Consider the following 26,555-nt stretch of genomic DNA (forward strand, 5'->3'; position numbering starts at 1 on the left):
GTTGGTGTCTCTTTGTAGTTGTTTGGTGTCTCGTTGTAGTTGTTTGGTGTCTCGTTGTAGTTGTTTGAGTCTTTTAGTTGTTGGTGTCTCTTTGTAGTTGTTTGGTGTCTCGTTGTAGTTGTTTTGAGTCTTTTAGTTGTTGGTGTCTCTTTGTAGTTGTTTGGTGTCTCGTTGTAGTTGTTTGAGTCTTTTAGTTGTTTGGTGTCTCTTCATAGTTGTTTGAGTCTTTTAGTTGTTTGGTGTCTCTTTGTAGTTGTTTGGTGTCTCGTTGTAGTTGTTTTGTGTCTCGTTGTAGTTGTTTGGTGTCTCTTCATAGTTGTTTGAGTCTTTTAGTTGTTTGGTGTCTCTTTGTAGTTGTTTGGTGTCTCGTTGTAGTTGTTTGGTGTCTCGTTGTAGTTGTTTGGTGTCTCTTCATAGTTGTTTGGTGTCTCGTTTTAGTTGTTTGGTGTCTCTTTGTAGTTGTTTGGTGTCTCGTTGTAGTTGTTTGGTGTCTCTTCATAGTTCTTTGAGTCTTTTAGTTGTTTGGTGTCTCTTTGTAGTTGTTTGGTGTCTCGTTGTAGTTGTTTGGTGTCTCTTCATAGTTGTTTGAGTCTTTTAGTTGTTTGGTGTCTCTTTGTAGTTGTTTGGTGTCTCGTTGTAGTTGTTTTGTGTCTCCTTGTTGTAGTTGTTTTGTGTCTCCTTGTTGTAGTTGTTTTGTGTCTCTTCATAGTTGTTTGAGTCTTTTAGTTGTTTGGTGTCTCGTTGTAGTTGTTTGGTGTCTCGTTGTAGTTGTTTGGTGTCTCGTTGTAGTTGTTTGGTGTCTCGTAGTTGTTTGGTGTCTCGTTGTAGTTGTTTGGTGTCTCGTTGTAGTTGTTTGGTGTCTCTTCGTAGTTGTTTGGTGTCTCGTTGTAGTTGTTTGGTGTCTCGTTGTAGTTGTTTGATGTCTCGTAGTTGTTTTGTGTCTCGTTGTAGTTGTTTGGTGTCCCGTTGTAGTTGTTTGATGTCTCGTAGTTGTTTTGTGTCTCGTTGTAGTTGTTTGGTGTTTCCTCGTAGTTGTTTTGAGTCTTTTAGTTGTTGGTGTCTCTTTGTAGTTGTTTGGTGTCTCGTTGTAGTCCCCTCATGTTTCTTTGTGGTCATTTTGAGTCTCTTCCTGGGTCGAACACGTGAAACCTGACCCTATGGCCTGTGGCCGGTAAGCCTGATCAGTAATCAATCCATGCTTTTAGGCTGATAAGGTGCACATATTTCACAATTCAGGGTGAGATCCTAGTAAATCTTTACATTTGTGAAGAGTAGATCTTTGTACAAGCCAGTGAGCAAACAGCAGATACAGTAACACATGACATATACAGACAGCGACCCATAAGTAGTGTATCGGGTCAGAACAACAAAGAGGGGTACAACAGTACATCAATAACGTTTTACAGTATTTGTCTGAGGCCTTGTCTTCATAGATGTGATTTTCAATTGGAAGGACGATGCATTGGGTTTACCGTCAAACAGCGAGAGACACTAAGCCCTGGGACGAGGCAGCGGGGGGGGCGGTGATGGCCGTCAGGGTACCTGGCTTCAGTCCATTCACCGACCTGCTGCAAACACAGTTACAAGAGTTACATTAAACCAGGAAGGTCTCAGAAAGAACAGTGTTGCACAAATGACCTTAACCAGCCACTGTCATACTAACAGGACGTATTAGGCAAAGCCTCCATAACATCTCATTGAACACCACTTCATTAAGGCAGTTATGATGAAACAAGCTGATAATTATGGAAGGCCATTTCTGCCAGGAAAATGTAGGAATGACAAAAATAAAAATACTCATTATTTTCTAGAGATAGATACATAACTTGTGTATAAAATAAAAAAACAAGCCCTAAACTTTGATTAAAAATAATGTTTAAATAATTTCACAAATGCATCTTATTTTATTTATGTGAATGTAACATGAGGCATTTTTGAAAAACTGACGGGATTGCATTTGACTTTGTTTTATGTTTCTTTGAATGGATATGATTTAATGTGAAAAATCATGATTGAAAACTAAGTTAGTATTATGATGGTAATGACAGTTTTTAAAAATGTTATTTTCCTGGCAGAATTGAACTCCGTAATAAAAAGGGAAAGAAATTGGAAATAAAAGAAAAAACTGCTTCAATTGTGGGACATATCCCTTCTTAATGTCTCCATCTTATACACAGAGGAGCCTGCAGCTAGTAGACAGAGATGACGCATTTCAAACAAAGTGATGTGTCTGAAGCTAAAAATGGAACTCAAATGCAGAAAGTGGAAAGGAAGCTGCAGCGTTATCCTATCTGACCGGTTACACTGGTTTCTTCTGTCGCTCACAGTCCAACTATGACCAGAATCCCTTTGTTTGCTTTAGGCCTGAGTCGTGACTCTGGAACGCACCATTCAGAGCTGGAATGAATGACCTAATAAAATGTAAATAAAGAAAATTGGCAAGCTACATGTATAGGCCGGGTTTGAACTACTAAGAGTGTCTGAATACCAAGGCAATTTTACACTTTTAATACCCTAGTTTCACGAAGTTAAAAGCTTTATTTTCTTTTTTAGGATTATTCAAAGTATGCCAAACTTCTATATACATCAGTGTTAAAAAAACATTGTCTAAAAGGTTGAGAAGTTCTATATTTTAGATCATGAAATACCTGATCAATGAATACATGAACACTTTGGCCATTGATCAAAAAGGTATCAAGCCCTAAGACCTATTCTAATTACACTTCGCTCTATTACAATCAGTAAGACGAGAGGCATCTCCTGACCTTCCTGAAGGTTAGTGGTGTACATATCTGCTCTGATAGCAGAAGACAATGACCTTGTTGTGTATTTATCTCAATATGCAGACTCTGCCTCTGTAGTTCTCCCTCACACAGCAGAAACAGTCACATCATCACGCTGCCAGCCTCTGCTCTCACTATCCGCCTCACGACAACACACTGCAGATACAAGCAGCATACAAAGTGCAGTTTTAAGGAATATTTAGATTGCACTATTTCATCCTGTTTGTTAATAAAAACAGTGAATAGCTTCTTTATTTTTGGTACCAAGCCTTTTTTAGCCACACTAACTGCATTGTCAGTCCACAAAATGTTGTCGTGACCTAAATATACCAACTTTTGGATGTATTGGTATAAAACTTAAAATATTGATGGGTCCCAAAGGATGGATCCTACTGACTTACTGTAGGTGATTCCTCGACTTCTCCTCCAGCATACTATGAGGTAACATTTTGGTTTGGATTGAAAGTCGCTATTTTTTCCGATTCAATACTTTGATTTATGACTTTATACCTGCAACACGTACACATCAGCACTCCACACTGTGCTTAAATCTCAGCATGCATACACATCAGCATGTTAGCATTGTCATTGTGAGTATTTTAGCATTTCGCTCAACGAAGACTTCACGTGACAAACGCCTTTTTTTAATTATTCAAATCCAGCTGTCACCAGACGTACCCATATTTGAACAAATAAAATCTTATGATGATATAAAATAAAGCAACTTCCAGCAATATTTACTATCCTACTGTCTTATAATTGCAATTAAACTGCTTTTATCCTTAGGTATAATCAAACGTAGAAAACTAAAAAAGGACTCCGTTAGGTTTAAAACTCTTTGTTAATAATAAATGGTTATATGTAGGATCAAAACAAACAACAACTCACACTAGTAGGAAAGAGATCTATTCAGTCAGCTTAGAGTTAGAGAGACATTAGAAATATTCCAGCACCATTACATTTCACCACAATCACAGGGTTAGTGGCTGGGGAGTCATCTTCTAGCCCGCAGTCGTGGTTAATGTCTATGCGCTCTACACGGAGAAAGAGGTTTGTTCTAAGCAGCAGCAGCAGCATGCGTTAGTGTACCCCGACACTCGGGGAGCAGCCGCCATTACCCAGCATCAATGAGGGGAATGTGACCTTCTCTGTCCTGCTGGGGAGAAACACACACTCCTCCTTAGTCATCCACCAGACACAATACATATCACATGACCTCTCACCAATGGTGGAAGAAGTATAGGGATGCTTTACTTGAGAAAAGTACTTCTGCAAAATGGCTAAAATACTCATAGTAGTAATTGTTCAGGAAAAGGGATGGAAAATTGTAATTTTAAAGTAACTAAAGCTTTCAATTAATGAGGTGAAATTAAAGTAGATGTTTGCACATATTGAAAATACTCAAGTAGAGGACTTGAATAAATCTAACACCATCTAACACTCGTAACGCATCCTTAAACTAATCTGACTGGAAGTAGATCTTGACATTACATTGCAAGATTATTGTCTCTAATCCTCCCTGTCTGGATTTAAAGAGATAACACAGGTAGTAAAAGACAGATACATCTTGGTTTCACTCACGCTTTGTCAAAATACGACGTGTGGAGTGATTGTGAGTAGTTAGCTGTGTTTGCGTTGAGCACGTTGCCGTTGTCCAGAGTGTACGCCGTCCTCGCTTTCTGGTCCTTGGCAAAGTTCCTGCAGGCGGCCAGCTTCGACTCCAGAGCCTGAGGCGGAGACATTCAAATAAATAAGAGATGAAGGGAAGATGGGGACTTTCTAGAGAAAGGGAAACCTGAAAACAGGAAGTCTGGAGGACTGACTCACCCCGACTTTCCGCAGTAAATCACTGACGATGTTGAGGGCTGATATTCTGGCAGAAGGAGGCAACGGGGTGTTGCTGCCAAAGCCGTTTGATAGACCTGTACAGAAAGAATAGTTAAATAAACATATTATTCACTTAATTACTACTGCCTATAAAAACATGGAGGTGTTTACTCTGTAGTAAAAAGTCAAATGACATTTCAGAGACTTGAATCTTGAATCTTTATGAATCTTTATTTTGTGTCATGACCAGTGTTGGAAATAATAATCAGTGCACAGGTTATTGTTTACTATGTTTTTTCAATGTAGTCCTCTTTTTAAAATAACAATAATACTGAGGTGCACTGCATCTTACTGTGTTACCAAATATGATGTCAAAAGAGGGCATTGTTCATCAGGAGAGTATCCAAAAAGTGTTTTCATTTGTTTTTCATATTTATATAAAGTGTCCCAATATTCATACATGAATAATTAAAGAGGAAAACATATGCATTCATCCATAAAAAGGGTGTGGCCTATAACAATTCAATTTCAAAAGGCACTCGAGTTCATTCTGAAAGTAGCTAGAACTGCTAAGTCCACCAGCTGTGTCATCGTGCTGTTTGCACACAGCTGGTCGTGTACTGTGGCTTTAACAGCATGTCTCTGATAACTTCACTAACACTGAACTGAACCACTACATAACTGGATGATCAAATGCTCCGTAGAGCTGAGAGAGACTGCAGAGTCACTACAAGGGGGCCTTCCACATGTGATCCATTATCAATATAAAAATATTGACCATAGCAGCTCAGAGGATAGACATGAATATGATCTTACACAAGAGACCAGACATCCTGAGGAAAGCAAGTGTGAAGAGGACACATATGAACCCTTCTTAACCGTCCACTTTGATGTGTCTACAAACGGACACATATATTTTGTTACTGATTTTTTTTAAGTGATTAACCTTCCCCCTTCAAAATAAGTGAAAACATAGATTAAAACTAATAAATTGCATTAAAATAAAACAAGGAAAGATTGAAATAAATGAATAAAATAGAAACAAATTTAGATAAGACAATTTCTTCCCCCTCAGAGACCAGATTATTTGTTCATAAGAAAGAAGTGGGCTGCTTCTACCTGTGGGGTTGGCGAAGGCGTTGTCCAGACCTTTCTCCATTGGGGTTGCAGGCAGAGAGAGGGAGGCCTGGACAGCCGTGTCCATCTTCTCAGTGTCCTCTGTGGGGGAGCTCAGGGCGGACATCCTGCTCACATCCGTGTTCCTCTCTCGTACAGCCAGCTCCTGCCGCAAATCTACCAAGACATTCAAAATAAAAGGAACATTTTGTAGCTCTTCCGCCCTTCAGACTTAAAATGAGGGAAAGCAGATACGTGAAATGGTTGGGGGGAGCAGCAGTATGTTAAAGTCTGCAGCGTGTGATTGACAGCGTGGCTCGTTAGTGAACCCTAGTCAATAATCACCTCTGGCTTCATCCTTAAATCTTTGCACAGAGAAAAGAAGAGACTCCTTCTCATCCAGCTCGCTCTCCAGGAAGGCGTTCCTCTCGATCGCGAGGTTCATACGCTGCTCGAAGTTCTCCAGAGACACGATGGTAGCTCTGAGGAAGGAGGGGAAAAAGATTGAAATGTTATGAATTCAATATCCTCACGGGGGCTCCTTTCTGTGTGTCTTCAATACTCATGAATCATTACTCAAGTATGAATAAGAGATCAATATGTGCAGCATTGATTTCATTAAGTTCAAGGAAAGCAAGCAATTGAATTTAAGATAAGATCAAATGGACATTTATTAACCCCTGTGAGGACTCCCCATGTTCATTGTAACAAAGACTGTTTCCATATAGTTCACACGGGGATCACAAAGAAACCGATTTGACGGTGGAAAAACATATTTTGTTAAAGAAACATTTTGGAGGCAATATTGTAAATCCTGTATCATCCTTATAATACAAAAATAAATCTTATTTAGTGATCCATAAAAGAGCTTTTATATAAAGCTTTTCCTATCTTGTTCTCAATGTATCGCTCATTGGTGTTTCAATGCAGTGGTTCACTTTTACCTAATTTTATTATGTGTTTTATCCCTTTACAGCCTAACCGCAAATTAGCATTGGCTAAAAGTCCTATACACATTGCATTGTTTACATTTTATTTAAATATAAAATCGCCTGAAAGTCATATAGATGAATACATTAAATTGTATTCAATTATATACAAATACATCTCGTCTACGGTGCATTGCGCTCATAATAAAGAAACAAATCTTCATCTGGTGACAAGAATCAATCCAATGTCACTCAGGAACATCAAATGCTTAACGGAGAAATGATACAGTCAAATAAAGAAGCCATTTTTTATTGGTTTCAAACGTGAGCCCTGTCACACCTTTTGGCTCTCTCCAGGTCGTCGTTGGACTGCTCCAGCTCCCGCACGTATTTGTGGAGCTGATCTTTGATGCTGCGTGTCTGGCCGAGGTCGTCCTCCAGTATGGAGAGCTGCTTGTAGCTCTGAGAGTACTGCTGCTCAAACCTCTCCTGAAGAAGAGGAGGAGGAAGAGGAGACAGACAGCACATTATTGATCGCATACACACACCGCCGACATGCTTTCATACGTTTCTCAGTGCTCCCCTTCACTTCCCAGTTAGGCGGCGGATGTGGAGTGTGACCTAAATATCTACCAGCTCCGAGACAATCAGCTCAATAAATACCGCCGGGCCCGTTCGTGTCTGACCTACATCTGCTGCTTCAACTGCAGCCACACAGGAGGCTCTTTGCTCCAGAGGCTCATTCAGCACATGCCAGTTACACGAGTAACACCAAGAACACGTTGTGTGCTGTGATGCGACCTTGTACGGGGGCCTTGAGGTGCGAAACACAAGCAAGATAAGATGAAACATGTTGTCGACTGAGAAAACGGAGCAACACATTTGTTTTAACCCACAACATTCAACACAACAATTCTCCAGTGTTGTTTTTGGAATAAAATGGTTTTCTAGATTTGAATTATTTTGCAAAATACTGTTTTTATAAGATTATATTTTTCTATATTGTGTTTTCTTAAAAATGGTAATTTATTTTTGTGAATTCCCTTTTCAAATATTGACTTTCCTGCATTGTGTGAAATAGTATTGTGTTGGATACGCTTTCTTGATTTCTTACACTTTCACTAATGCTGTTGTGTTGTCACCTTTATGCCACCGTAGTTCTTAATCAGAACTGCAGACAATGGATGAAATGTATAATGAACACAACATCAATTTACTACACAATTTTTTTAAATGTTGCCTCTTCTCAAAGCTCATTTTATCTGAAATGGTGTTTGTACAGAAGACTGCATCCGTGGGTAAAACCGTTTGAGCCAATTGTATCATGAAAATCAAAAACATATTCACAAAAAGCAATTGATGTCGTTGGAAATACTATCACTATTCTCCAACAGACAAATGATCCACCTGATGTGTGGATCCTGAAACCTGACAGACACTTTGGCTCCCACACAGCTGGAAACATGGACACACAAATGTGCACCCCGCCTTCCTGTAATTATACCTGATGCATTATGTATGAGAGACATACAGTGTGCAGCCAGCTTAGGGCAGAGCAGGTGTGGTGGGTAAGTAATGAAATAAGAAAACAAACTGGTGTATCAGCACTTTCTGGGGGTGAGATTAACATTTAGATTGCACGTGGACTCACAGACTACATCAACTCCAGGATTCCACTGAGGCACAAAAAGGAGTTGGAGTTAGGCCTCCGACAAGCAGAGACACACACAAATACTATCATTATACACACTTTTTTTTGTTGTGTGTTGGACAAGGTTTGATCTACACATTTCCCATGACCTTGTACATACAGTACAACCATAATGGCAAAGCTGCAGGTGCACAACAAAAAAACCATATAAGTGCTGAGTGCATCCTGGGGAGCAGCAGCTGTTACAGAGGGACTTTACGTGTCCTCCCAAGAGACTGCACTCAAGGACAACAAATCAAATCAAATATTAATTTCAAGGGAATACATGGAGATATGCAATGTGTTCTTGGTTCAGAGCTTACAGTACAACGAGAGCTATTTGTACAAATATTGTTTTCACAACAGGACGCATATCTTAGCTTTTTCTGGGGAAATTATCATGGGTTTTTGGAGAATAAAAAAAATATATTAAAAAGATTAAAGACTCATCCAGTACTGCTTTTTCAAATAAAACAATTCATACTTTAGTCAATAAAATGTAAACACATTTTTTGTTTATTGAGGACAAAGGGACCTCTTTCAAATGAACCAACGTATCTCTTTTACAATGAACATAACTAGTCCTAGCTCCAAAAGTTGCAAAAATCAGCAGATATATCAAATCCTCATTTAAATATTATACTTAAATACAGATTTAGCTGGATCTTGCAACATAGAGTGCTAACGTTAGTTAATCTGTGTCAAATCTTAAAGCTAACATTGACTGACTTTTGCAAACACACTAGCTAGCTCATTTTCTTAATGCTTAACATGTTTCTTAGGTAGGTAAATATCTAATCTTAGCTAAATCAAATATAAAACATTAGACAGTGCCCTCTTGAGAGAAGAAGTTTATAATGTCATACCATTGGAAACGCTTGCAATGAGTCATCTTTAAATGTTTGTTGTCAGTTATCATTGTATACTTTATATACTGTATTATATTATATTATCCAATCATTCTAAACTGGAAGGATAATACTGACTCAAACACATGTTTATATTTCTATGCATATAAATATCAAACTGAGCTGCATCAAACCAACACTTTACAGCTCAGTTCAGATCAAATGGCCATATTAGAAACACATTCCCACGTCCTCTTCCTCCTGCAGTTACCTTGAGCGAGTCCACCTCACTCTTGAGTCTGTGGTTCTCCGACTGCAGGTCCTTCATGCGGTGTTCGGCCTGGCCCAGCTGTGCCTCCAGCTCGGCCTCCAGCTCCCGGCTCCCCTCCTGAAACTCCAGCAGCTCCTCCTGCGCCTCCTGACAGCTGAGGGCACACAGAGGAGGAGAGGCCATTACACAACAGGCCTAGACAGAAATGGGTCGGTGAGAGCCACGGGAGGCACGGCATGTGGCTGCATCCATTATTATTTATATTTTGTTATCCTAAATAGGCTCTGACCCAGAACAAAAATTCAACAAACTAAAACATGATAATCAAATACAGTATGTATTTGAGTGGCAGGTCATCAATCATGGGATGATGGGAATTATCAAAGTATGTACGAATTTAAAGAGCAGGGGTTGGCCATCGATTCTTCAAATGATCAACCGTCAATATCATCAATATCATCAATATCAGTGGATCCTGATCAAGTACACCCTACAGTACTTAAATACACATTTGAGGTATGTATTTTTTTTGTATATATATATATATATATATATATTATTTTTTTTTAATCAGCAAAACTGACCCAAAAAAAGACATAACAAGACGTTTAAAGTCATCACCCTAGGGTGAAAAAAGTGAAAAAAGCGATCATGAAAATGTCTCCAATAAATGAATAAAAAGATTTTTGACCACATTGTTGTTCAGATATATCACATATTTGTAACTAAATGAAACATGAATTGAAACAAAACACAGTATAAACTGAGGAGTGACTCGTGAGTTTCATGTATTTTCTTCACTCTGCTGGGAAACGGCTCTCATGTCAAGAAGCATCAGATCAGTGCATGCACTGCCTCGTCCAATCAGTGAGCGATACACAGTAAGGGGGCGGGGCGAGTATCTGAGGATTTCATCGGAGGATGGTCTGGTGGTTCCTCGGTTATCGCTCCTCCGGCAGAAATAAGAGCCATGGGACGGTACTCAAGATGGCGCAGAAAAATCAACTTCCGGTGAGACCGAGGAGCGAGGAGCGAGGAAATGAAAATAGTCGACCTGAGACGGAGCCCTCGTCTCGATTGGAAAGGTCGAAAGTATATCATAGACGCATTTTTGTTTTCTTTTTGCATATTAGACGTTTCTAAGTTGGCGACACTAAGACTGCGATATAATGTTTATGTAGCAATAATACATATGACATATTTTTTAAATGTTTCCAGTACCGATAAAAAGACCGATAACGTTGGAGTTTAACGGAGCGTAAAACACACGTGATGACGTCACCAACGAATCGACGACTGAATTAGTTGGCAACTAATTTTGTAATCGATTTGAATCGATCAAGTTGATTAGTTGTTGCACCCCTACACCCTGGAATACTCAAAACTGGAATGGATATTTATTTAACAATTTTTTCAAAATGTTTAATATTTTCATTAATCATAATAATTTAACCAAAATGTATGCATCTATTTTTGTAGCAGATCATGCTGCATTTGATACATTTCATTTGACATCTAACGACAACAAACAAACTGACTGGCATTCCTCTTTATTCAGTTGCACTGATCTCTGACATTTCATTCAGCCACACAGGACATGTGACACTGCCACGGATGAACACACACGCAGAGCCGGCTGTCTAAAAATGGAAACCATCATGTGAGTGAAAGTGCTGGAGGTGGCACAGAGCCAGAAAACCCATCTCCACAGCCTGTGTGCAGCCGCTGTGGAGAGACTCAGCGACTCAGAAACTCAGCGACTCAGAGACTCAGCGACTCAGAGACTCGCTCTGAACTGATTCGTTTGGCTGGGACTCGTTCTCAGACTGGTGCTTCCTCTTCACAGTTATAATCTTTACTCAAAACACTTCAGTGCATCCGGGGAATCGTCAGTAAGCAGAGGAACATTTTCTTGATGCAAAATGCTTCTATTTGCTTGTTATACACAACTTTGCTCTATTTGGTGACTTTTCTCAAAGATAAATGCACAACGGCTTTAAATGCGTTCTGGTTCCAACTAAGGGGTTCACAAAACTAAAATGCGTCAACTAAAAGATGAGTTCTTCTTTTATTTTGAGATCTGCCAAGCATTAGCCTGTGTTGAGATAATGTGTTCGATCATGTGTGGAAACGACGCAAGTGAGGGACGCAAGGAATCCATTTAACCGAAGTGAGATGCACCCTAACACTCACACACCATTGGCCGAACCACTGGGAGCAACGTGGGGTTAATTATCTTGCCCAAGGAAACATCAACATGTTGACTGTAGGGGCTGGGATCGAACCCCCAACCTTGCGATTGGTAGACCACTCAACCACAGTCGCAAAAAGGCAAATAATAGAACAGCTAGAACAGTCTGGTTACTTCCAAAGAAATACATCCATATACTGTAATGCAGCTTTTAGGACTAGGAAATACTTATTCCATAATACGATATGCAACATTAAAGACAATATCAAGTCTCATATGCCGATATCGATATAATATAAATTAGGGCCGGGACTTTAACGCGTTAATTAATTACACAAAAATGAACGCATTTTAATCGCACTTATTTTTGCACAGCGGAACTTTTCTCACTGGATGAGTTTCAGGCGTACCGATTATACTGGAGCACCAACTAACATTCATGACTTCAGCATGGGACTTCAAACAACAACAAACCACGGTGAACAATAGTCAAACATGAACGAACAAGCTGATGAGACCGCTTTGGTCGGCCCCGTGGATGGGACATTTTGTTTTAAAAACCGGACGGATGGAAGCGTCGATAAGAGCACGGTTGTGTGCAAATTATGCAAAAAAGAATTTGCATATCACCGCAGCACATCAAGCCTAAAGTATCACCTAAATGCAAAGCATGTAGCAGCTAGCGTGGACGTTAGCCCGACTCCGAGTGCAAGGAACCACACCCTGACCCAACCCACACTCAACCGACTGGTTTCAGGGCCAGGATAAGTAAGTCCACGTCTGAGAAAATAACCAACTCCCTGGCTCACTGGATTGCACTCGACTGTAGACCACTTGGAGTCAAATCCATGTGAAAATTGCTTCTCACTGTTCTCAGGTCAAATATGTATATTTGATTAAAAATGCGATTAATTTCGATTAATTAATTACAAAGCCTCTAATTAATTAGATTAATTTTTTTAATCGAGTCCCGGCTCTAATATAAATATATTGCCTGCATATATCAGCCTAAAATGTATTTCTGATCATTAATGACAGAAAGGACCTCTCCTGATTTTTGTGATTCACAATTTATAAAAGATACAACTTTGTTATACTATCATTGACAGCCAACTGGTTTATCAACCTGTTATCAGGGGCCTCAAATGAATGATTTCATTTGTAAAAGGCTAACAACAAGCCATACCCAGCTTGTTGCAGGCCTATTTATAAATGTGTGAACAGGAGTATCTGCAGATTAATCCGATACCTGATACCGGGCTGAACGATTAATCGATTTTAAATCGAAATCGCGATTTTAAATTTTTTTTTAATTTTTTTTGTAAATAAATAAAATTCTTCTTGTGTGTCAGTCATCCACACCAATCAGAAGTGCTGTGCTCCACATGTCCCAGCCATTGTTAACCAATCAGAAGTGGCCCATGATAGAAGGTGATAGACAGATTGATCCAATCACCTGCCAAGTCTTTTTGAAAGTGCCTGCCCTATCCAAATGGCTTCCAATGGAGCTTTAGATGGTTTGGTGAAACAAAGCATCTGAGTCAGGTTAATATATTTTATATTTTTATTTCTATAGCGCTTTTCTTGAACCCAAAGACGCTTTACATTTGGGAGGGAGGGTAGACAAACAAAACAAAAACAAAAACAGGTTAGTAATGCTCCATCACATGTTCTACATCTATTACAGGGTGAGTCTTAAACTGAAGCTTGACTTTAAAGCAACCCAACGGAAGTTTCATGTAAGTTTAGTTCTTTCACTCGTAGCTCGGGCTGCGGGGGCGCTAGAGACGGGAGCACGTTGATACGACCTTCCTAGCCGGAGATATGGCCGCATTTTACAATAAACTTCCGTTGGGTCGCTTAAAAACAAATATCGCAAATCGAATCGCAATATCTGTCAGAAAAATCGCAATTAGATTATTTCACCAAATCGTGCAGCCCTATTGGCTATCATACCATCCAAGCAAGGGACGATACAAGACAAAAACATTTTTGGTTTAGTTATCTTGGCCTCCGTTTTGACTGCTATGAAGCTGGGAGGGGCAAATGAGTGACATTCAACTCTTCTTTGTTTAGATGGGGAGACCGTGACACATCTGCAATAGAACTGATTCTACTTCCCTATTGTTGAATCTGCTGATAAAATCATGCAATGTAGGAATCTTTTAGTACACTACTGTCTTTTAAACTTAATGTGGCTAAAGTTAGTTTAACACCTTAATAATAATACAATACCTCATAGCATGAATAGATACTTGCTGTACATCACAAACAGGATGGATGCAGCCTTGATTTGAAAGGAAGCTCATTGTCCATACCTGGGTGTAGGCCTGACTCTGCTTCCCTGAGCAAAGCGGGTCGAGATGTAATCACTTTTTAATCAAGTGATGTCTTGTATCATACGATTATATTTTGGAGCTAATTTTAGCAGCCTTTACATCATTAAAATGTTGAACAGCAAAAACAGCCTGTTACATAAAGCCATTCACAGACGTATGAAAGTCCTTTTGTTTTATGTGAAACATGAGCCATCACTTTGGGAAATAAAGAGACAGGTTTCCATTGCAGCTCTCAATGCTTGTCCCACATAAAGAAAGTCATTGGATATGTCAGGGCTGGCTTTTGATTGAAAGACAAAGAATGGGCGACTGAAACCCAACGACAAGATAGCAGATCAAACATTCCTCAGGTGATGTATTCCCACTGTGACGAGCGGCCGTTCCCACAGACACAAAGAGACCGGTGTTTCCATCAGAGCCTGGGATCTAAACCGCCACTCAGCGGTACAATCAGTGATTCAAATGTAGCCCGAATTCATTACAAAGGTTTTGGGTAGGGTTAAGGTCAAGTTCTTTCACACTAAACTGGGAAAAAACGTGTCTTTTTGGAGCTGGCTTCGTCATGTTGACACAGAAAAGGGATGAACACAACCTGTTGCCACAAAGAAACATTATTGTCCAATAGAAGATATCTCTTTGTATGTGGAAGCATTTAGATGGAACTTGTTTTGGACTAAAGGGCGCAAACCAGGGAAAACAGACCAATACTCAGGTGTCTACATACGTTGCCTACTTTTGGCCATTTAGTGCATGCACATTTGATTGATTATAAGTAGGGATGTCCCGATCACCTTTTTTTTCTCCCGATCCGATTCCGATCATTTGATTTTGACAATCTGCCGATACCGATTTTTCCCGATCCGATCTTTATGCAATGCATTAAGAGAGAAAAAGGAACAGATAACTGCTGGTCATCCAACGCGATGAATTCAGCTATCTTGGCTGTTCTGTTTCTCTTTCCTTTTAAAAGTCTCTGAAAGTGTCGGTTGTTTCAGTGCCGTTACCTGAGTGGCCGCTGTGTACTCGTCGTGTTGTTGTTGGTGTTTGTTTCTCAGGTAGCGTATTAGATTGGTCGTGTTGAACGTAGCTCTGTTCTTTCCACCACGCGGAACCTCTGCCTTGCAAACATTGCATCTGGCTGTTACACTGCCTTCGCTTTTAATTTTATAATACTTCCAAACTCCTGACATTTTCTCTGTCCCGACTCCTGAGTCACCAGCTGAACGTAGCCTCTCGTTAGCTTACTGCTACTATTAGACACTGCGCCCACTCTGTTGCCAGATTTCAGAGAAATAAGCAACCAGGTCTGAAAACAAGCCCAAAGAAAGCAACACATACATGATGTTGTGTAATTTTAAACCAAAACTAAGTCCTCAGGATGACTTTAAGACGTGAACATGGTAATTTTAGTTTTGTAACATTAAATAAAAAAAATTATAAAAAATAAATAAATAAAAAAATGTCCCGATCCCCGATTTTTTTCTCCCGATTCCGATCTTTTGAAAATCACGTGATCGGCTCCGATCCCCGATCACGTGATCGGATCGGGACATCTCTAATTATAAGTTCATATGTTCTACTGAAATGTGGCAGCTGCATGAAAAAGAAAAACGTTAGCATTTTGGAATCATTATTGTTGTGCAGATTTGAAGATTAATGGCCAGAAATACGTTTTTTTTGGCCCCATAGCACGAGTCAAGCTTCACAAAACCTAGATCCTACATTTCCCACAATGCAACTGCAAGTAATATCTTTATTGACTAATTCCCTGCTCTAATCTTTCAAACTCTATGCCCCGGTTTTGAATGCAAGCTGTGCAGACAAGCCAAGCTCTTCCCTATCAAACTAGGACTTCTTTTAATAAAGCTGTTGTTTGCATGTTGAAGAAAAAAGGAACACACACCAACGGTTACAACAAAGCTCACTATTGTTGTAATGTGGAACAATGGAGACAAGCCCAGATCATAAACGGGGTGTCTACACATTATACCATAATGTAGGACACAAAGATAGAGGATGTCTTTGAATTTGAGTTGTTGACAATAACAACAACTATGGAATAATGTTGGTTTTATCCTTTATGCAATACAACACAATATGAGTCAGTTTACATACCCGTTCTTGTACTTGAGAGAAAGAGCCTTCCAGAAGTTAATTTCCTCTTCTTTCGAGGAGAATTTTGGTATCATATCTGTTTCCATGGCAAACAAATCTGGAAGGGAAAGAATAAGAAAACAACAGTGATTAGAATGAGATAAAACGGCCAGGTTTATCATACAGAACTGAAACAAACATTTTCCAATAGCTTGGGATCTTAGTCTATAAAGACACGAGTGAGAAACTCACAGCTCGGAACTCATCATCCAAAGAGCTCCCTGCTGATTCGCAGAAACCCTGAGGAGTTCCCCTCACAGAGAACACTCTTCTCTCCGGGGTTTGAACAAAACAGCCTTTAGGATTTGATATTGGCCTTCCATAAGATCAAATCAATCTAAGCCTGGCAAACAAAGGGCCCTTCTGACATTATACAAGACAACAAATCTGTTTCTTAGTTCAAAATGCAACCGAGTGCTGCGTGATCTGTTCCCAGAGGTAACATTGGGGCCCGAAGCCTCGTTTATACTGACTCATAATTAGAGAGGGAACAATCATTTAACCCCTAAACACCCAACTCAATGTGAGCAGCAGCAGATGGGAACACGCCCAACTGAGAAACCAGAACATTTGTTGTCAACATTAATCAATCTCTTTGACTTAAATAGAAAGATAAAGAGATGCTGATGACGAAAAACAATGTTGGACAATGTTTGTTTAGTACAAAGTCCTTTTCTCCCCCCATCTTTGAAACTGGTTTGCTTTCACTTGCTTTCCATTTTGTGTCCCCAGTTGACTGAACGGGAATCAAAAGAGATGTTTACCTGTAAACCAAACAATTAAATGGTATGGCCAGAGGTAGCAAGTCAGTCGGTATACTTACTAATGTTCACTATTTAATTATTTGTACTTTTCAGAGGTATATTGTATCTCAATCTTTTTGGTAATTGTTGTTACTTTGCAGATTCGTTTTAATTATACAGTACATAATATAATCAATAAATACATTATTATATATTATAACAGGTTAAGATGACACTTTATTGAGTAGAAAATGCCCAGCTACCAAGCTGTATATGAAATAAGTTATATTATATCAATGTTATCCTACAGTGAAACCAATCTTCTCATGGAACTACTGTATATGCAAGAAGGATATATAAGCATATTTCCCAAAACGTTGTTATCTCGTGGATGTTTGATTATGGAAAAAACGTCTACAGCATCACAGAGACTGGTCAGAAATAATAGTGAGAAATTATTATATTCAAAACAGCAAACCAAGAGTTACAATTAGAACAGCAAATAAGAATTCCAGAATGCAATACCAAACTATTGTACACATGTCCAAAAACTGAAATAAACCTTAATAAGAATGGTATGTGATTATTAAAATGTATGGTATGAGAAGGATATCAAGGCCAGCAGAGGCCTCTCAAGTGTCACAATAAATACTGCTGACTTATCGTCTGTATCGTGGTGAAAATGTCCTTGACACAATAAAAATCCTTTACAACAACTGAAGGACAAGGGAAGGCAATCTGGCCTTCAAAAACTCAAACAGAAATACCATTAACCATAAAGAGAGCTTGTCTGCTCTTGCTGTCACTGACTTCTTTTATGTTGCCCTACAAACATATCTTTCTATTTTTCCTGAATAATTCAGCTTCAGATTACATTCAACCAGCAGCCCACAGGGAAACTATAATGTTATTACAGTAGAGGAGAATGCATCGCATGCCATTTTGATAGCATCATAAAGAGGGCCATGTATATGCCCCCTACATAAAACACAAAAACTGTTAATATTTTGCAAGAGGATAATTTATTTTATTTATCTCCTGTTTTCTCTTTTTGATAATTGGAACAGTCCTAAAACAGAGAGAACAATTACAATTAAAAAATGTTTCCTTCATGTTAACTGAATAAGATTTATCTTGACCTACAAATTTCGATATTATAAGGAATATATTATAGGATTTAAAAAACATTGTGTTTTATAAGACTGGCCTACACTTAAAAATCGTCTTTAGACATACTGATTTAATTTCCAAATGAGAAATGACCCTGTTGAACACTGATCATATGGTAATCTGGTTGACTAATTATAACATAAGACACCTGGCAAACAAACTAAAATAGTTGAATTGATGCATTAAAAAATACCATACATTTGTATTGAGTAATTACCCTTTATATATACAGTCTATCTATGGTAATTACATAAAACAGGACCAGAGTAACACCAGGATTGGCGTAACAGCACAAACATGATGCTGAGCTCAGCTGTCAAAACTGGGTGTGCAAACAAGCCGTGAACCGAACGAACGACCAGACCGACGACATGTTGGCTCTAGTGTTTTAATTTATCTGGTTTCAAAATGAAGACAAAATACAATAAAATTAAAAGCATTTAGTACCTGAACATCGCCCAAAACAGTGATGTTTATCAGTCCATTATTCCCGCTTGTGTGAGCTGCTGAGGCCGAGCTTCTTCTCTGATGTCTGATGATCTGTGCTGACTCCTCTCAGCGCGAAATTTAATGGGGAGTCCACCCTAAATATGAATATTATTAATCCCGATATGTTTGACTCAGATTGGATAAAAGTGTGAAATATTAAACTATTGTATTCTCTTTTTAAGACTGGGAAAATACATGTGGATAAAGCTATTGAAAACAACCCTGGAAAGAAACAGATTTTAGGGTGGATTTCCTCAGTACTCACTTGCTCTGCTGTGTTTACGAGCTTCACTGCTGCACACAAACTGCGCATGATCACGCATTATAACAAATAACGGAGTAAATATCAAGTTAGCACCATCTGCTGCTCATCGACTACAACAGGGTTTAGTATTACTTGATTTAAGTTGTTATGATGTTAGGGACAGAATAAACAAATCTTGAAATAAATAAAGTCATATTGTGTTAAATTAACTGTGTAAACAAGGTGTTCTTGTGTTGTGCAGGCCATCTGTATGGAGAATCTTAATTTACTCTGTAAATCAACGTTATTAGATTACAGAATGTTAAGGTACAAAGTAAAAACATATAAAATAAGCAGTCTAAAGTATTAGATAATAGTTTAAAAATATATTTTAGAAGTTAAAATGGGGACACAATAAATCATTTAATTAGTAATTTACTTAAATAAAAAATGTACTTAAAAAAGGGTACATTTCTTAACTTATTAACGTATCTGTAGGTTGAGTCATTTAAAAAAGAAGTAGTAAAGAAACCTCTGTTTTGACCATAGGTGTTGACCCAAAAAAAAGAACTAAATTCTGAAATTAAATCAATAATATCAATATTACTTTCTATTTACTTGTCTTACTATTCATTTACCAAGAGGGTATTTATAAAATCATGACATAATGTATTTAGTTAACTGTAAATATTTATACACATTTGTCCTCTACATTTTGTAACATTTGTATTAATTGTTGTGTTATTATTATTACAATGTACTACATTATCTCTCTAAAGAAAATGTCAACAGGTGATACATTTTGGCTTGGTTTGTCAAAATAACAACTGCGTGGTCTTTGACGTCAAACGCGTCATTACCTCACATGTTTCCATGGTAACCGTGCGGAGCTCCTAAAACTAATTAGACAAAATGACTGAGAAGAGTTTAGAGAAAATTACGAGCTTTTCCTGGGACAGAGACTCCGAGGACATGGAAGAAGACTCAGCGACCATGTTCGACGTGTTCAACAGTCACATGAGAGAGGTTTGTGCTGCTGCAGCCTGTCATGGTGGGAGTTAGCTAGCTCACCTAGCTACTCTGCTATGTGAGGTTACTGTGTACGTTCTTTGAACGTTACTCGACAAACCCATAATAAAGGGGAACACTTTAAAAAAGGTCCAAAATAATTGCCAACAATCACTGAAGTAGCCATATTGATCACATGACATTTGTCTGCCACTTAATATATCTCAAATACAATTTAGACTTATATGAAAACTAGCAATTTACCTACAGTAAATTGAGGACACACTCAATTCAATTTGAAGGAAATGTAGACATGAAAGCCTTAGAAATAAAACATGTTTTTATTAGTTTGACAAATAACTGATTTTTGAATTGATTTATTTCATTTAATTTTGTAAAATTAGTAATAATACATTCTCCTATCATAGGAGGAACCAGCTAACTTGAACCAAAACTGTTTATTCTACTGTGTCCTCTGTCCTGTGCACATCCTCCTCCTATTGGCTGTTATCACCTGAAATACAAGGCTGGGATTGGCTCGTGCCTTTTTCATGCAGCCTATATATATATATATGTAATTGCATCCGAGTGCAGCAGGTTTGGTTTTACAGCATCTGGGGAACAATAGGTTTCTAGGATATATAAGCTCGTATAAACAGAGAGGGCACGCAGCTCGCTAAGGCTTTACTAACTCAGTGCTTGATTTGGACGAGGAGACGGTAAGATGGAAGACATTAAAGCAGAACAAAAGAAAGAGGAGGAATCTGGGAGTAGTTTATTTCACCTACTTATGACAAAGAAGACTGATCTCGAAAAGGAAGAGGTTTGTAAAAATACAGCTTAGAGTAGAGGCATGTTAGAGTTCTGAGATCTAAGTTGAATTAAGGCTAAATATCAAACAGCACATTATGTATTAACATATATAGCTTATTTGTACTTTGTGCATGTGTTCCCTCCTGTATGTGTGTGATATGTAACAAAGCACTTTCTGCTGTTGCTCTGCAGCTTTTCTAAGACTTGTCCCCGCTGTCTCCCCAGAGGATCGTGCTACAGCGGCTGATAGTGATTGCTCGGCTCCCCCACGACCTCGCTGACAGGACAGAACTTGGAGGTCAGCCAGCAATTACCTTAGAGCCACGAAGAGCGGGGGCACAATAGCTCAGTGCTCGATAATAAGAAGGCACTGCTATTCCACTGAGAAGATCCCTTCATTAAAATCAATGAACTAATCACCTTCTACCAATGCCGTCTTGTTTTCCTCCAGGGGAGTGCAGGGTGATGGTAATTGGTGTTACAGATCTACTGATCTATGTGGAGAAACATCTATTTCTCAACTCTTAAAATGACATATGTGTATATATATATATTTATAAATAGAGACAATTCTCTTAACTTGTATATATTATATGAATGATTATATGAATTATTCAAGGTTAAAGTATTCATTTATATTGTATGTTAACGTATATTAACATGTAAAAAAAAAAGTAAAAACAAAAGGGAGAAGGGGTCGGATTAAATAAGTGTAAACTTCTTCCGACCCCTTTTCGGACGTGTAACTAGCTAAAGTTTTGTTGTTTATTGTTATCAGACAATGATACTACAGATTATTCAATTATTATTTAAATATTTCGTTTAGTTATTGCATTCATTTGTATAGTACTGTATCATGTCTGTATCATCTTTTGTTTCATTTGTATTTTCTTTGGTTTTACACGCTCGAAAAAAATAAACTAAACTAAACTAAACTAAACAACAATGTGAAAAGAGCTGTGACAGACGGTCTTTTTCCCTTTGTTGGAGTTTTTACAAGCGTTCACACCTCCATGAGAATGCGTCTGCAGGGCGTCCTGTCTGTTGGGCTTTTTCTAGTGGCTGCTTAGGAATACTGACCCAATAAAAGAAAGGCTGAACTGTGTGTTAACGACAGAGACACTTTCAAGTTGTCAGGCTGCCTCATTTCTCACTTATCTGCAACAAACGGTTCCTTTGTTTGTCTCCACACAGCTCATTACGAGAGACTCAACTTTCAGCTCAGCAAACGGTATTCACGGGATCTGATGACGGGCCGGCTGTACATTTACCCATCCTGCCTGCTGCATATCATCGAAGTGAGTTTCCAGTGTGTCTATGAGGAAGATGTGTGTTGTGTTATCATTACGGTTGCGTAGAAACTTAATCCGCTGAATTAAAAAAAATGTAATCTGAATACTTTTGGATACATTCAACCAAAAATGTAAGCTATTGCAAGTATTTTGGATTTTCAGGATCCACAGTTGGTTGAGACAAATGACCCATACAAGATTGGTGCAAACTGAAAGTGCAATGTGAGTGTTTTTACAACATTGGAGTCAATTAAATAAATACCAACATAAACCAACTAAACAAATGTATTCTAGTAATCACTGACCACTACAATCTTTCTATGCATTTGTTCAGATATAATTGCGGCTGCCTTTAATTTTTTGTATTTGATTGCTGAGTCCTCATTACTGTTATCCATTATGACTCAATATGGTGCACTTGCCTCTCTTCCAGTCATCCAGAGAGGTTCTGCTCTCTGTTCTGACGGACCTGAAAGACATGCAACACCAGACACACGGGTAATGATGCTTCATTCATCCTCACATGAAAAGTACACTTAGTTTAAGGTTGCAAAATAATCATGTATCATTTATATTATCTTCTTGTACTAAGTTAAATATTCAAACCAAAGACCCGATGTTTTTATGACTGCACAATTCCATCAAAAGGAAATATTGATTTATGTAGCACTCCTCCTTCCAAAGAGTGCTTTAAAGGAACAAAGGAAACAGTAAAGGTAAAGGAGAGTGCAAATAAAAACAATAAGATCATAACATAATATTTAGTAAATGAAGTCATACCCTGCCAATGTCAAAGCACATAGACAAAGGTATCATGTTTGACAATGATGGAAAAAGATGATTAACATACAACTGAGTGTGTTCTACCTGTGTGTGTGCTCATTGGTTAGTCTGTTTTCCACTTTATGTTCATGTGTAACTCGGTCCATACACACCCCGGTGAGGTCACTGTAGAACAATGAAAAGTGATACTCTAAAACCAGACTGTTATATCTGGTAAACAGAACCATAAACATTGTTTCCATCTCTTTCAGTGCCTTACTGGAAGCTCCCAGGGTTGTGTTCATGGCCCATCGTCCTCAGAGCAGGCTGTTCCAACAGTGGAGCTACAAGGTGAGCTTTCATCTTTGAGGATGCATTCATATCAGTGGTGTACTCAAGTATATACTTAAAGGTCCCATGTCATGCTTTTCTGGTTATTACCCGTCCCCTTGTGTGCTATGAAGGTGTTTGTGCATGTAAACGGTCTGCAGAGTCAAGACCTGGCTGCAGACAGTCTATGCTGCCCCAAAACGCCTCGTTGGAGATTTCTCATTTACTTCCTGGGTATCGCTACGTAGGGATACCCAGTAGCCACGCCCAGAGAGCTCCAACAAGTTCCAACAAGCCGTTTAGGACAGAGAGTGAATACACATACTTTACAGAGATGCTGTTTGAGAAACCAATGTGAGTTTGGAACATTGAACAATATAAATCTATTCTAGTAGACCTCACAATGGAATTAGGATCAGTAGAAATGGCCATGACATGGGACCTTGAAGTACAACGTTGAGTCACTTTACCTGAGTATTCCCAGTTTATGCTACTTCGTACTTCTACTCCACTACATTTAAGAAGCCAATATTGACATTTTTACTCCCCATATTTATTTGTCAGCTTTTGTAACTTACTTTTTAGGCTATATTATTAGCTAATACAACATCTAAATCAATGATTAATTAAACTTTGACATATATTTATAGGTTAATATATCAGTATGTAGCAGTATAACAAATTATTCAAATGAGCAATTCAATATACGATTCTGAAATTGGCCATTAATAACAATACTTTTCACTTAAGTAACACATCTGAATACTTCTCCCACTCTGATTAATAGAAGAAAAATAACACTGGGTGATACTTTAAATTGTCTTAGTAAGGTGTTGTTACAGCACCAGCCATCAGAAGCGTTCATGAACTTTCTTCAGGCATTTATTTAGATTTCTCCTCTTCTATGATTTCCCTCTCTGAATTATAATCTGTATGCATGAGTGTGTTGCAGTGTTTGAGTGTTCCATGTTGTTGAAGGTGCTCGAAGCAGACCAGGTGGCAGGAGACCCTGGAGCGAAGGCTCAGGAGGATGAGGAGGAGACCACAGAAACGTTGGTGTGCACTGTTCTGTCAGGGCTGCAGAAACTGGACAAATCTAAAAAGGTGTGTTCAGTTTGATGGTCTCTTTAGGATTGATGTACAGCATACTGTAAGGAGGCCTAGAGCTGTCATTGTAGGAAATGATTCAAAAAGAAATAGTTACTATAAGTATTAAATAAATGTAGCAATAAAAGCCTCAATCACTCAATAAATGTTCCTGGTCATTTACAAATAATATTAACTATTGGCTGTTAGTTGACAACATCAAGGCAACAAAATAAGTGAAAGAAAACCAGAAATAATTAGATAAAAATTGACAATTATTATTAATAATAACTTAAAATAAATATATACATTGAGTTTTTTTATTATTTTTTTTATCTTTTTTTATTAAGCTTTATTTATTGATTAAAATGGCAGCTTTGATCCTCCATAGTCAGAAAAAACTAACACATTTTGTTTCTTTACATAAAAACATAAACTAAAGAAAATGTATTGATGTATTGAAGGCTGTTCCTGGGTCAGTGTGGGATGAGCCCCCGGAGCTGATCGCTTCTCAGAGGGTTCTCTACATTCTGCTGGCTCGAGAGGAGCTCTTGACGCCTCAGCAACACCTTCAGATGTACAACTCACCGCTAGACATCCACATCGACTTTGGTAAGAGCCGATGATAACGATACAGAGCATCCGGAAAGTATTCATACCCCTTAACTCTTTTCACATTTTGTTATGTTGCAGCCTTATATCAAAATGCCCCATAATGACAATTAGAAAACTTTTTTAAAGAATTTTTCGCAAATGTGTTAAAGATAATCAAATGAAATATCACATGTACATAAGTATTCTTCTCACCCTTTGCGTTGACACTGAAAATTGAGCTCAGGCGCGTCCCGTTTCCACTGATCATCCTTGAGATGTTTCTATAACTTGACTGGAGTCCACCTGGAGTCAATTCAATAGATTGGACATGACTTGGAAAGGAACACACCGGTCTATATGAGGTCCCACCGCTGACAGAGCACATCAGAGCACATCAGAGCACATCAGAGCACAAGCCAAGTCATGAGGTCCAAGGAGTTGTCTGCAGACCTCAGAGACAGGATTGTATCAAGGCACAGATCTGGGGGAGGGTACAGAGACATGTCTGCAGCATTGAAGGTCCCAACGAGCACAGTGGTCTCCATCATTTGCAAATGGAAGATGTTTGAAACCTCCAGGTCTCTTCCTCGAGCTGGCCGCCCAAACCAAACTGAGCATCGGGGGAGAAGGACCTTAGTCAGAGAGGTGACCAAGGACCCGATGGTCACTGACAGAGCTCCAGTGTTCCTCTGTGGAGATGGGAGAACCTTCCAGAAGGACAACCATCTGTGCAGCACTCCACCAATCAGGCCTTTCTGGTAGAGTGGCCAGAAGGAAGCCACTCCTCAGCCAAAGGCACATGAAAGCCCACATGGAGCTCCGAGGACTCTCAGACCATGAGGAACCAAATGGTCTGGTCTGATGAAACCAAGATGGATCTCTTTGGCCTGAATGCCACGCATCATGTCCGGAGGAACCCAGGCACCGCTCATCACCTGGCCAACACCATCCCTACAGTGGAGCATGGTGGCGGCAGCTTCATGCTGTGGGGGTTTCTCAGAAGCAGGAACTGGGAGACTAGTCAGGATCAAGGGAACGATGGATGCAGCAATGTACAGAGAGATCCTTGATGGAAAGCTGCTCCCGAGCGCTCTGTTGAAGGTTCACCTTTCAACAGGATAGCGACCCTAAGCACACAACCTCCATAACAAAGGAGTGGCTTCAGGACAGGTCTGTGAATGTCCTCGAGTGGCCCAGCCGGAGCCCAGACTTGAACCGGATTGAACGTTTCTGGAGAGATCTGAAAATGGCTGAGCACCGACGCTCCCCGTCCAAGCTGATGGAGCCTGAGACCATCTGCAAAGAACAATGGGAGAAACTGCCCAAAGAAAGGTGGCCCAGCGTGTAGCACACTCAGAAGACTTGAGGCTGGAAGTGCTGCCAAAGGTGCTTCAACAAAGTATTGAGTTAAGGGTGTGAATACTTATGCACATGTGATATTTGAGTGTTTTATTTTTGAATAATTTGCAAAAATTATTTAAAACTTTTTTCACTTTGTCATCATGGGGTTTTGTGTGTAGAATGTTGAGAAACAAATGAATTTAATCCATTTTGAAATAAGGCTGTAACATACAAAATGTGGGAAAAGTGAAGGGGTATGAATACTTTCCGGATGCACGTATGCTTACTCGTCCAACATGAATCTAATGAAAAGATCATTGTCTTTATAATAATCTTGTTGATTTTAGCGATGATTCAAAGTGTTGAATGAAGCAAATCTGCACCGAGTAACATTTCGCTCTGTGTTCTGATCACTTAACAGGACAAGTGATCCGCAGCAGCCGCCTCACCACGGTTTAATGTCGTGGACAAAAGGTCAAAGGTAGGCAATCTCGTTATTTACTGTGAAACAGTTCAGGCTTCACCTTTACCTCGG

At 39.0% G+C, this 26,555-nt stretch overlaps 2 protein-coding genes across 6 annotated transcripts in view; one reads left to right on the plus strand and one right to left on the minus strand.

Annotated features, from left to right (window-relative positions):
* Positions 1-686: 686 nt before the first annotated feature.
* Positions 687-18,596, minus strand: ndel1a (nudE neurodevelopment protein 1-like 1a). 4 transcript variants are annotated; one of them, XM_034107457.2, is made up of 10 exons: positions 18,509-18,596; positions 16,110-16,206; positions 9,465-9,618; positions 6,996-7,144; positions 6,072-6,208; positions 5,730-5,903; positions 4,611-4,705; positions 4,365-4,510; positions 3,902-3,936; positions 1,482-1,568 (listed from the first exon to the last, which is right to left on the minus strand). In XM_034107457.2, exons 2-10 carry the CDS (start codon positions 16,193-16,195, stop codon positions 1,558-1,560), a joined length of 987 nt encoding a protein of 328 aa, XP_033963348.1. In that variant the 5' UTR covers positions 16,196-16,206; positions 18,509-18,596; the 3' UTR covers positions 1,482-1,557. The 4 variants fall into 4 exon arrangements, with proteins under 4 accessions (XP_033963346.1, XP_033963347.1, XP_033963348.1 ...); XM_034107458.1 differs by having other exon boundaries at positions 1,508-1,565; XM_034107455.2 differs by lacking the exon at positions 3,902-3,936 and having other exon boundaries at positions 687-1,568.
* A 1,064-nt stretch (positions 18,597-19,660) lies between these two features.
* The window catches only part of tex47 (testis expressed 47), a 29,764-nt gene continuing 22,869 nt past the window's right edge, over positions 19,661-26,555 (plus strand). For both annotated transcript variants that reach the window (XM_034107253.2, XM_034107252.1), the window contains exons 1-8: positions 19,661-19,820; positions 20,841-20,913; positions 21,810-21,913; positions 22,341-22,405; positions 22,942-23,020; positions 23,978-24,103; positions 24,550-24,697; positions 26,442-26,501. In XM_034107253.2, the coding sequence (XP_033963144.1) occupies positions 19,707-19,820; positions 20,841-20,913; positions 21,810-21,913; positions 22,341-22,405; positions 22,942-23,020; positions 23,978-24,103; positions 24,550-24,697; positions 26,442-26,479 (747 nt within the window). In that variant the 5' untranslated portion in view covers positions 19,661-19,706 and the 3' untranslated portion in view covers positions 26,480-26,501. The remainder of the gene's footprint in view (positions 19,821-20,840; positions 20,914-21,809; positions 21,914-22,340; positions 22,406-22,941; positions 23,021-23,977; positions 24,104-24,549; positions 24,698-26,441; positions 26,502-26,555) is intronic.

Source organism: Pseudochaenichthys georgianus, chromosome 19 (genome assembly GCF_902827115.2).
Source record: "Pseudochaenichthys georgianus chromosome 19, fPseGeo1.2, whole genome shotgun sequence".
In the NCBI taxonomy this organism is placed as follows: Eukaryota; Metazoa; Chordata; class Actinopteri; order Perciformes; family Channichthyidae; genus Pseudochaenichthys; species Pseudochaenichthys georgianus.